Source organism: Oncorhynchus clarkii, chromosome 12 (assembly GCF_045791955.1).
Source record: "Oncorhynchus clarkii lewisi isolate Uvic-CL-2024 chromosome 12, UVic_Ocla_1.0, whole genome shotgun sequence".
Taxonomy (NCBI): Eukaryota; Metazoa; Chordata; class Actinopteri; order Salmoniformes; family Salmonidae; genus Oncorhynchus; species Oncorhynchus clarkii.
The window spans coordinates 87,269,928-87,282,427 of NC_092158.1; the positions used below are offsets into that span (position 1 = coordinate 87,269,928).

Genomic DNA, 12,500 nt, shown 5'->3' on the forward strand with positions numbered 1-12,500 from the left:
TCAATTCAGGAAATGACTTCAAATTGCCCATTTAAAAAGAAATTGCCCATCATTGAAATATATTTTTTCTTCAGTTCTTTATTTGATCCCTCTGCAGTCACTGCAAATGGCTGGGTTGGCCTGATGGTTTCTCTCTCCCTCTCACTCTCACTCGATCTCTCTCCTTCTTCCTCTTTGTCTCTCTTCCTCTCCCTCTTTGTCCCTCTCCCTTTCCATATTTATCTCCCTCTCCCTCTCCCTCTATGTATTTCTCTCCCTCTCCATCTGTCTCTCTTCCTCTCCATCTGTCTATCTTCCTCTCCCTCTCCATCTGTCTCTCTCCCTCTCCATCTGTCTCTCTTCCTCTCCCTCTCCATCTGTCTCTCTCCCTCTCTATCTGTCTCTCTCCCTCTCCGTCTGTCTCTCTTCCTCTCCCTCTATGTATTTCTCTCCCTCCCTCTCCCTCCCTCTTTCTCCCTCTCCCTCTCTGTCTGTCTCTTTCTCTCCCTCTCTGTCTGTCTCTCCCTCTTTGTCTCCCTCTCTCTCCTCCAGTGTCGGGGGAGCAGCTCCCTGTACCACAACTGGGGCCGCCCTGCCTCCCAGACCCAGGCAATGTGGGGCCGGCGGTCCAGCTGGAACAGCCTTGGTCGCCCCTCCCGAGCCTTGGGCCTGGGATTGGGGGTAGGAGGAGGGGGTAGCCTGCGCTCCCGCAGCCCCCATGCCACCCACCCGGCCGAGCAGGAGTCCCTCCTCTCCCCCCCTGCCCCTCCTCCGCACCTCACCCACCCTCCTCCCCTCCTGGCCCTAAACTTTGTCCCGCGGCGGGACCGCCGGGCGCTGTCCTTGGAGCTGCCGGAGCTCCTCCAGGTCCCGGGGACCCCTCTGGCGTCAATGCTGCCTTACCCCAGGAAGAAGAGCTTCTCCAGTGGGTTGGTTGGTGGAGGGGCTGGGGGAGAGCACCAGGACTGCAATGGGAAGGCCCCATCAGCCCAGCTCCAGCTTCAACTTCAGCTACCGCCACATCCACATCCACATCCACAGCTACTGACAGAGGTGTTCCCTCAGGTCAACACACGCAAGGACAGAGAGGACCTGGACGATGACATCGACTATGTGAGTTTGTGTTGGGGGTGAAGGGGAGGTCTGGGGGGTGAGGTGGATGTGTGTGGATGAGGATGGGTGAGAGATTTGGTGAGGGGAAGGTGTGGGGGTGAGGATGGGTTAGGTGAGATGTGTTTGGATGAGGATGAGTGAGAGGTTGGGTGAGGTGTGGGGATGAGGTTGGGTGAGAGGGTGGGTGAGGGGAGATGAGGAGTGAGCTTGGGTGAGAGGGTGGGTGGGGGGCGGTGTGGGGATGAGGTTGGGTGAGAGGGTGGGGGAGGTGATGTTGGGTGAGAGGGTGGGTGAGGTGTGGGGTGAGGTTGGATGAGAGGGTGGGTGAGGGGGAGGTGAGGTTGGGTGAGAGGGTGGGTGAGGGGGAGGTGTGTGGTGAGGTTGGGTGAGAGGGTGAGTGAGGTTGGGTGAGGGAAAGGTGTGAGGTTGGGTGAGAGGGTGGGTGAGGTTGGGTGAGAGGGAGGTGTGGGCGTGAGGTTGGGTGAGAGGGTGTGTGAGGGGGAGTTGTGTGGTGAGCTTGGGTGAGAGGGAGGTGTGGGGTGAGTTTGGGTGAGAGGTTGGGTGAGAGGTTGGGTGAAGGGGAGGTGTGGGCTGAGGTTGGGTGAGAGGGTGGGTGAGGTGTGGGGGTGAGGTTGGGTGAGAGGGTGGGTGAGGTTGGGTGAGAGGGTGGGTGATTGGGATGTGTGTGGTGAGGTTGGGTGTGAGGGGGAGGTGTGGGGTGAGGGTGGGTGAGGTTGGGTGAGGGGGAGGTGTGGGGTGAGGGTGGGTGAGGGGAAGGTGTGGGGAGAGGGTGGGTGAGGTTGGGTGAGGGGGAGGTGTGGGGTGAGGGTGGGTGAGAGGGTGGGTGAGGGGGAGGTGTGGGGTGAGGGTGGGTGAGAGGGTGGGTGAGGGTGGGTGAGAGGGTGGGTGAGGGGGAGGTGTGGGGTGAGGGTGGGTGAGGTTGGGTGAGAGGGTGGGTGAGGGTGGGTGGGAGTGAGTGTAGTGAGAGGAGTGTAGGAGTGTAGTGAGGAGTGAGGTGAGGAGTAAGGGAGGAGTGAGGTAGGAGTGAGGGAGGAGTGTGGTGAGGAGTGTAGTGAGGAGTAAGGGAGGAGTGTGGTGGGGAGTGTGGTGAGGAGTGTGAGGAGGAGTGTGGTGAGGAGTAAGGGAGGAGTGTGGTGGGGAGTGTGGTGAGGAGTGTGGTGAGGAGTAAGGGAGGAGTGTGGTGAGGAGTGTGAGGAGGAGTGTGGTGAGGGGGAGGTGAGGAGTGTGGTGAGGAGAGTGGTGAGGAGTGTGGTGACGAGTAAGGGAGGAGTGTGGTGAGGAGTGTGAGGAGGAGTGTGGTGAGGGGGAGGTGAGGAGTGTGGTGAGGAGAGTGGTGAGGAGTGTAGTGACGAGTAAGGGAGGAGGATCTGAATGATGAGATTAAAGTGCCTTGGTTGTGATGATGAACAATGATAAAGTCCTATTCACTTTAAAAACACCCTGGAACGTCCACAGTCCCAGTGACATCCTGTCGTCTTGGTAAAGACAGATACTGTAGATAGGAGAGAAGGAACTGTTGTTGTACCAGTGTTATTCATGACCAGCAGCACAAGGCAGCTTATAGTAGAATAAACACACTGTGTATAGCAGTTTATAAAATAAATATCCGGGAATACATTCTCCAGTAGATTCCCCGTTATGTCTCTCCCCTGGGATTCTATTGTTTCAACAGTAAACAATCCCATACATACAGGGCTGAACCAGGGACAATTAATAATGCTAGTTACACAAAATGGCACCCTATTCCCTATGTAGTGCACTACTCTGACCAGGGCATATGGTGCACTATATAGGGATTGGGGTTCCATTTGGGACTCAGTCACTGAGTAGAGCAGACCAATGGGGATGCTGGATATTATGCTTCTAGGTGTTGATAAAGCAAAGTGTCCTCTCTTGTAAACAATTAAGACAGAAGATTCATCTTTTCTCTTGGGAGGTGGAATAATCGGAATGATCTTATTGTATTATACAGTATAGCTGTTTCTCTTTGTCTAGAACCAGTGTGTGTATGTGTACTGAATTCACTCACCAAACTGTGTGTGTATGTGTGCGTATGTGCGTGCGTGCCTGCCTCCCTGCCTGCCTGCCTGCCTGCGTTCACACGTGCATGTGTGTGTATTCTGACTGTGTGTGTATTCTGACTGTGTGTGTATTCTGACGTTGTGTGTGTGTGTGTGCTGTGTCCCTCCTCCAGAGTCTGTGTTTCCGTATCCAGAAGATGATGGAGGTGTACAGGCCAGAGTGGTGTGAGACCAGAGAGGACTGGTCTGTCTTCCTCTTCTCTCCTCAGAACAGGTCTGTCTGTCTGTCAACCCCTGTTTTCACTCATTCACTCTTTCATGTCATTTCCTGCTCAGCACTAACACCCCTGATACAGCAATTCAAGGCTTTGGTGTTCCGTTCATAAATTGTTGAATCCGATGCATTTGTGCTAGGCTAGAACGAAAGCCTGCACAGCCTGTGGATCCCCACTCCCCGAGAGAAGAATTGCCGAGCACCACCTTATCAGAATACCTGACTCATTAGTGTATGGATCCCTGTCCCTGAGGTAGCAAAGGGAGGCTTCCCATTGTGATCCTCTATCGGTTGGTCAACAATAAATCCACTTCAGGGCTCAGAGATGGAGCTCAACAGGAAGGCATTGCAACAGTGTTCTGTTAGCTGTGGAGGTACACGGTATATACAAACTTCTGTGGACACCTCTTCAAATGAATGGATTCAGGCTGTTTCAGCCACACTAGTGGCTGACAGGGGTATAAAATCAAGCACACGGCCATGCAATCTGGCCTTACTGAATAGCTCAGTGACTTTCAAGGTGGTGCCGTCAGAGGATGCCACCTTTCCAACAAGTCCGTTTATCAAATTTCTGCCCTGCTAGAGCTGCCCTGGTTAACTTTAAGTGATGTTATTGTGAAGTGGAAACAGCTAGGAGCAACAACGGCTCAGCATTGAAGACGTAGGCCACACAAGCTCACAGAACGGGACCAACGAGTGCTGAAGCGCGTAAAATCGTCTGTCCTCATTTGCAACACTGCCTCTGGAAGCAACGTCAGCACAATAAGCTTCCATGGCCGAGCAGCCGCACACAAGCCTAGGATCACCATGCCTAATGATAAGCGTTGGCTGGAGTGATGTAAAGCTCTTGGTGGAGAAGTTATAATGGTCTGGGTCTGTTTTTCATGGTTTAGGCTAGACCCTTTAGTTCCAGTGAAGGGAAATCATAACTCTACAGCATGCAATGACATTCTAGATGATTCTGTGTTTCCAACTTTGTGGCAACAGTTTTGGGGAGGCCATTTCCTGTTTCAGCATGACAATGCCCCCTTGCACAAAGGGAGGTCCATACAAAAATGGTTTGTTGAGATCGGTGTGGAAGAACTTGACTGGCCTGCACAGAGCCCTGTCCTCAACCACATCTAACACCTTTGGGATGAATTGGAACGCCGACTGCAAGTCAGGCCTAATCGCCCATCATCATTGCCCGACCTCGACAGAGAGACCCAGAGAGACACAGAGAGTGTCTCTCTGTGTCTCTCTCTGTGTGTGTATCTCTCTGCTTGTCTCTCTGGGTCTCTCTGTGTCTCTCTCTCTCTCTATTGTAGTGGTGTCTCTATGGAGCATGGTGCCTTTACAACACCAGTTAATGGGAATTGCTTTGAAAGGAAATGAAATAATCAGAGAGAATGGGGCTATTATCTGACTGAACGATGAGCAATCCCCAGTTCTCTGTCAATGAGGCACAATAATGGGTTTTAATCAGTAGCAATGTTACAAAACACATGTTTTTAAATTGTTTATCTTTTTCCCTCTTGCTCTCTTTCTCTTCCTTTCTGTCTCCCAATACCACTCCCTCTCTCTCCACTATCTCCCTCCCTCCCCACCTGCCTGCCTCCCTCTCTCAGGTTCAGGCGGGTATGCCAGTCCATCATAGCCTACAAGATGTTTGACTATGTGGTGCTAGCGTTCATCTTCTCCAACTGCATCACCGTGGCTCTGGAGAGACCCAAGATCATGCAGGGCAGCCTGGTCAGGATCAAAGTTCACCACTAGGTTTCAACCATACAAATATAATTAGTGGTGTCAAGTCAATGATCTTCTATTTCCATCATCTCTCTCTCTCTCCCTCCATCTCTCTCTCTCTATGTATAGGAAAGAGTCTTCCTAACCATCTCCAACTACGTCTTCACAGCCATCTTTGTAGCAGAGATGACGCTCAAGGTATAGTGATGCGCTTAATGTGTGTGTGTGACTATTCTGTGAACAAGAATAGTAAACAACTTTGACCAACTCAGGAAATGTTCTTAGTCCCTCAGGGTCAAATTCTATTTCTAGGGGGTTTAGGATTACTGTTAGAATTAGTGTTAGGGTTAGAATTAGGTTCAGGGTTAGGAGCTAGTTTTACTGTTAGGGTTAGGTTTTGTGGTTATGGTTAGATTTAATGTTAAGGTTAGGAAAATAGGAAAATAGGATTTTGAATGGGACTGAATTGTGTGTCCCCACAAGGTTATTTATACAACACTGCGTGTGTGCGGTGTGTGTGCGTGTGTGCATGTGTGCGTGCATGCGTGTATGTGTGCGTGTGTGCGTGCGTGTGTGGGTGAGGATGCTTCCTAGTGTCCTTACTAGTCTTCTCCTGCCTTGGCTCTAATGACCTCTCAATCTCTTTCTTTATTTTCTCATAGCGTCTCTATTTAGTGTCTGTATCTCACTCTGTGTTTTCACTTAGCGTCTCTGTCTCTTTCTGTCTTTTCACTTGGTGTCTCTGTCTCTTTCTGTCTTTTCACTTGGTGTCTCTGTCTCTTTCTGTCTTTTCTCTTAGTGTCTCTGTCTCTTTCTGTCTTTTCTCTTAGTGTCTCTGTCTCTTTCTGTCTTTTCACTTAGTGTCTCTGTCTCTTTCTGTCTTTTCTCTTAGTGTCTCTGTCTCCTGTCTTTTCACTTAGTGTCTCTGTCTCTTTCTGTCTTTTCACTTAGTGTCTCTGTCTCTTTCTGTCTTTTCTCTTAGTGTCTCTGTCTCCTGTCTTTTCACTTAGTGTCTCTGTCTCTTTCTGTCTTTTCACAAGTAGTGATGAAGTCAATCTCTCCTCCCCTTTAAGCCATGAGAGATGCACATACATGTTATTCATGTTAGCTCTCCATGTACATTTAAGGGCCAGCCGTTTAGGTCTAGCTTAAGTCTAGCTTAGTCCTTGCCACCCATTCTAAAACTAACTGTAGCTCTTTGCTAAGTGTTGCAGAATTAAAAATGACATAATTTGATGAGTTATACTTGGATGTGTAGTGTCAGTGTTTGTTGCTGGCATGTCATGACTAAATCTTGCCAGTGAAAAAATAATGAAAGTAGTTGGCAATATCAGTGGGTTTTGTGATGAATGAGCCATCTGATTAAATGAATGATGGAGCTGAGTTTGCCTTTTTGCTCTGTATACAGTGCATTCAGAAAGTATTCAGACCCCTTGACTTTTTCCACATTTTGTAACTTTAAAGCATATTCAAAAATAAATTAAATAGTTTTTTTCCTCATCAATCTACACACAAAACCCCATAATGACAAAGCAAAAACAGGTATTTAGACATTTTGGCAAATGTATTGTAAATACAAATCTGAATTAGGACATTTACTTTGTTGAAGCACCTTTGGCAGCGATTACAGTCTTGAGTCTTCTTGGGTATGACGCTACAAGCTTGGCACACCTGTATTTGGGGAGTTTCTCCCATTCTTCTCTGCAGATCCTCTCAAGCTCTGTCAGGTTGGATGGGGAGCGTTGCTGCACAGCTATTTTTAGGTCTCTCCAGAGATCGGGTTCAAGTCCAGGCTCTGACTGGGCCACACAAGGACATTCAGAGACTTGTCCCGAAGCCACTCCTGCGTTTTCTTGGTTGTGTGCTTAGGGTTGTTGGAAGGTGAACCTTTGCACCAGTCTGAGGTCCTGAGCACTCTGGAGCAGGTTTTCATCAAGAATCTCTCTGTACTTTGCTCCTTTCATCTTTCCCTCAACCCTGACTAGACTCCCAGTCCCTGCCGCTGAAAAACATCCCCACAGCATGATGCTGCCACCACCATGCTTTACCGTAGGGATGGTGCCAGGTTTCCTCCAGATGTGATGCTTGGCATTCAGGCCAAAGAGTTTCATCTTGGTTTCATCAGATCAGAGAATCTCATGGTCTGAGTCCTTTAGGTGCTTTTTGGCAAACTTCAAACAGACTGTCATGTGCCTTTTGCTGAGGAGTGGCTTCCGTTTGGCCACTCTACCATAAAGGCCTGATTGGTGGAGTGCTGTAGAGATGGCTGTCCTTCTGGAAGGTTCTCCCATCTCCACAGAGGAACTCTGGAGCTCTGTCAGAGTGAACATCGGTTTCTTGGTCACCTCCCTGATCAATGCCCTTCTCCCTCGATAGCTCAGTTTGACCGGGCCGTCAGCTCTAGGAAGAGTCTTGGTGCTTCCCAACTTCTTCCATTAAAAAATGATGGGGGCCACTCTGTTCTTGGGGATCTTCAATGCTGCAGACATTTTAGTACCCTTCCCTAGATCTGTGCCTCGACACAATCCTGTCTCGGAGCTCTACAGACAATTCCTTCAACCTCATGGCTTGGTTTTTGCTCTGAAATGCACTGTCAACTGTGGTACCTTATATAGACTGGTGTGTGCCTTTCCAAATCATGTCCAATCAATTGAATTTACCACAGGTGGACTCCAATCAAGTTGTAGAAACATCTCAAGGAATGATCAATGGAAACATGATGAACCTGATCTCAATTTCGAGTCTCATATCAAAGGTTCTGAATACATATTTAAATAAGGTATTTCTGGTTTTTAAAATGTTTAATACATTTGCAAAAATGTCTAAAAAACTGTTTTCACTTTGTCATTATGGGGTATTGTGTGTAGATTGATGAGGGGGGGGGGGGGGGATTATTTAACCCATTTTAGAATAAGGCTGTAAAGTAACAAAATGTGGAAAGGGTCAAGGGGTCTGGATTCTTTCCGAATGCGCTGTATACTTGCATCCTGGTATTACTTTATCTTAGCTTGTATCTTTTTTTGTATTACTTTATTACTGCACTGTTGGGAAAGAGCTTGCCAGTAAGAATGTCCCTGTACTGCTTTTCACCTGTGGTATCCTGTAAACGTTGCTAATAAACGTTGAAACTTGAATCACCATGGGGAAAGGCAAAGAACTTACATTTGGAAAGAGACAAGTGGTTGTTGACTTTCATAGATCAGGCAACGGTACAAAAAACAACTAAAGAGCTGAATGCTGATTGGCTGAAAGCCGTGGTATGAGACCTTATAGCGCGGGTATGACAAAACATTTATTTTTACTGCTGTTGGTAACCAGTTTATAATAGCAATAATGCACCTTTAGGGGTTTGTGGTATATGGCCAATATGCCACGGCTGTGGGCTTTATCCAGGCACTCCGCGTTGCGTCATGCGGAGGACAGCCCTTAGCCGTGGAATATTGGCCATATACCACAAACCCCTCGTGCAATTAAGAAGTTTAAAATCACTGGAACAGTGGAAACTTTCCTAGCAGAGGCCCAAGAGTATCTTTTCCCCACGCACATTGAGGAAGACGGTTCAGAAGGCAAAATGAATGTCCAAGGGCCACAGTTAGAGAATTACAGAACTTGTTCATTTTGGGGTCACCAAGTCTCCAAAATCTACAATTAGACATCACCTCCAAGCCAACAGGCTATTTGGAAGGGTTGCCATGAAAAAAGCCTTTATTGAGAACAACCAACAAATGTAAACGCCTGGAGTTTTCTAAACGGCATTGGCACTTGGATTGAAACCAGGTGCTATGCCAGATGACATGGCTCTATCACACCAGTGGTGGGTTTGGCCCCGAAGGAAGGATGCATATGAGTTTCATTCTAAAACGCTATATATCCATTTTTTTTTAAAGAACTTACTAAAGAGATTGGTGTGTTTTTTTCTCCATTTAATCATTGCATGGGGTTGTTAAATGACAGACATGTATTTGTTTGAAACCTATCACTATATGCTTTCATTACAGAGAGACAAACAGACATCATTTGGTACAAAATGAGATATATCCATCTCACTCGCAGAGAAAAAAGTAGCACTGCAAGGTTTTACACAGTCAAATGTGACAAATAATGTCATTTTTTTGTAAATAACTGTACAAATGATATATCTGTAACATCAAATGAATCAACGCAGTAATATGAGATCTGGGCCCTGGTCAAAAGTAGTACACTATATAGGGAATATGGTGACATTTGGAATGAGGCCTATTTCTAACCAAACACTATAGCATGAGGCTATATTTATGATGTGTTGAATTGATATGTTAAATATACAGGATAAAACATTCCATTCCTGCTAAACAATGGATCTATAGAGTTTCACAACAAAACTAGTTGTAATACACATCTAAAATCTATGAATTTAAAATCTGAGGACAGTAATATTTTACACACACGTGAAAGATGTATGGATTTATAGCGTTCTGGAAATAAACTATTCATATGCAGAAAATAGCCTCATTCCTACTGTAAAATATGGTGGTGGGTTTGTGATGTTATGGGGCTATTTTGCTTCCTTGTTAAGTTCATCGAGGACATTTTTGCAAAAAAATGTGTTTGCTGCTGCCAGGAAGCTGAAACTTGGGCGTAAGTGGATCTTCCAGAAAGATAATGACCCCAAGCACACATCACAATCCACGATGAAATGGCTAACTGACCACAAAATCAACATTTTGCAATGGCAAGCTCAGTCTCCGGACTTGAACCTCATTGAAATCCTGTGGTTTGAATTAAAGAGGGCCGTCCATGAGCGCAGACCGAAGAATATCAAGGATCTGGAAAGAAGATTCTGTATGGAGGAATGGTCTAAGATCGATCCCTCCCGATGTGTTCTCCAGTCTCATAAAACATTCTAGAAAAAGGCCCAGTGCCGTTATCCTCGCAAGGGGAGGGTGCTGAAGCACTGAAAACAGTGGTGTCAATCATTTTGACATGTATCTTTGTGAGATTTTTTTTATTACAGTACTTGTTAAGCTAAATGTTTTTCTCTGAGCTATTAATATAAAATAATATCATTTTCTATAAAGATTCACAGAATATAGCTCAGTATTTGTAGTATTTTTTGCTCATCTTTATTTATTTTGTATTTATTTCACCTTTATTTAACCAGGTAGGCCAGTTGAGAACAAGTTCTCATTTACAACTGTGACCTGGCCAAGATAAAGCAAAGCAGTTCGACACATACAACGACACAGAGTTACATATGGAGTAAACAAACATACAGTCAATAACACAATAGAAAAAAAATGCTATATACAGTGTGTGCAAATGAGGTGAGATAAGGGAGGTAAGGCAATAAATAGGCCATAGTGGCAAAATAATTACAATTTAGCAATTAAACACTGGAGTGATAGATGTGCAGAAGATGAGTGTGCAAGTAGAGATACCGGGGTGCGAAGGAGCAAAAATAAATTACAGTATGGGGATGAGGTAGTTGGATGGGCTATCAACGGTGCCAATATTTTTGTTATCCCCTCCCTCCCTCTTTTCTCCCTATTTTCTCCCTGGAAGTCTCTCCATTGCACTCAAGACAAGCAATTAAGCAATGACATTAATTCGCCATCAATCTTTCAGTTGCCGTCAATCTCTTTCACCCCGTCTCTCTATCCCTCCCTTTCTCTCTCTCTCTTTCTCCCTTCCTCTCTCTCTCTCTCTCTCATTCTTTTCCACACTCTCTCTCCTCCCCTCTCTCTCCCTCTATTCCTCCGTTCTGTTCTCCGCGGAGGGTTCTGGCACAAGAGGGGGCATCAATTATGCAAACGAATCAATTATTGACCAATCTACCAGAGGAGCAACGGCCTTGTCAGGCCCCTGGCTGAGTGGAACACACAACCTCATGTCTCTGTCTCTTCCTCTGCGTTTAGGCCTGATCATAATACCCCTGTCTGTCCGTCAGTCAGTCAGCCAGTCAGCCAGCCTCTCCCCAGGCCATTGATATAGGCTTACTCTAGATAGCCTGTAGTAATATATATATATATATTTATTGTCACATACACCAGATAGGTGCAGTGAAATGTGTTGTTCTACAGCGTCAGCCATAGTAGTACGGCACCCCTGGAGAAAATTGGGGTTAAGTGCCTTGCTCAAGGGTACATCAAATGATGTTTCATCTTGTCGGCTTGGATATCCGGACCATCGACCTTTCAGTTACTGGCCTATTGCTCTTCCCACTAGTCTACCTGCCACCCTACAGTATACACACTCTGGGCTTCTGTCAGTACAGGCTGTATAATCACTTCTGTCTCTCCCCAGGCCTCGGTTATAGACTTAGATACAATGTATTCAGATGCACTGGGCTCTTGTCAGTATAGGCAGTATGGAGTATAATCATTAGTCCCTGTCTCTGTTTCCCCAGGCCACAGCTATAGGCTTAGATATAACAATCACCCTATTACACTGTACTGTACACACTGGGCTCTTGTCAGTATAGGCAGTATATACATTATTGTCATGAGTTATTTTGACCTCAGTTTATACCTAGGGTTAGATATTAGAATATAGTATACACACTCTGGGCTCTTGTCAGTATAGGCAGTATATACATTATTGTCATGAGTTATTTTGACCTCAGTTTATACCTAGGGTTAGATATAGTATACACACTCTGGGCTCTTGTCAGTATAGGCAGTATATACATTATTGTCATGAGTTATTTTGACCTCAGTTTATACCTAGGGTTAGATATAGTATACACACTCTGGGCTCTTGTCAGTATAGGCAGTATATACATTATTGTCATGAGTTATTTTGACCTCAGTTTATACCTAGGGTTAGATATAGTATACACACTCTGGGCTCTTGTCAGTATAGGCAGTATATACATTATTGTCATGAGTTATTTTGACCTCAGTTTATACCTAGGGTTAGATATAGTATACACACTCTGGGCTCTTGTCAGTATAGGCAGTATATACATTATTGTCATGAGTTATTTTGACCTCAGTTTATACCTAGGGTTAGATATTAGAATATAGTATACACATACTGAGTGCCTGTCACTTTTACACATCAGGGGATCACTCAGGCTATAACTAGCAATGCAAATGGATTTCTGATTAGAATAATATTACTATACAGATCATACACGTAACATTCGCTTGCTAGCTAACAATACGCTTTAATTTGCAATGAATAGGACTTTCTGACTAAATTAGAAACATAGAATATGTGAAAATGTAGCTAGACTCTTACCTGTATACATGGATGAACGCTTCACGGCAGACTGGAACCATTTAACTCTGTTTTGTTTGTAGCATCATCTTGTTTGGCCAGCGTTGTGTCAAGTCACTCCGGTTCCCACTGACCGTGGCGTGTGCAGAATGTAGCCCGTCACTTTT

The 12,500-nt window shown here is 45.8% G+C and overlaps 1 protein-coding gene across 1 annotated transcript in view; it reads left to right on the forward strand.

Annotated features, from left to right (window-relative positions):
- Positions 1 to 12,500, forward strand: part of LOC139421581 (calcium voltage-gated channel subunit alpha1 Ia) — a 121,052-nt gene that overhangs the window by 47,792 nt on the left and 60,760 nt on the right. Inside the window, exons 13-16 of the mRNA XM_071172623.1 lie at positions 532 to 1,092; positions 3,308 to 3,408; positions 5,016 to 5,139; positions 5,263 to 5,331. Coding sequence (XP_071028724.1) covers positions 532 to 1,092; positions 3,308 to 3,408; positions 5,016 to 5,139; positions 5,263 to 5,331 — 855 coding nt within the window. The remainder of the gene's footprint in view (positions 1 to 531; positions 1,093 to 3,307; positions 3,409 to 5,015; positions 5,140 to 5,262; positions 5,332 to 12,500) is intronic.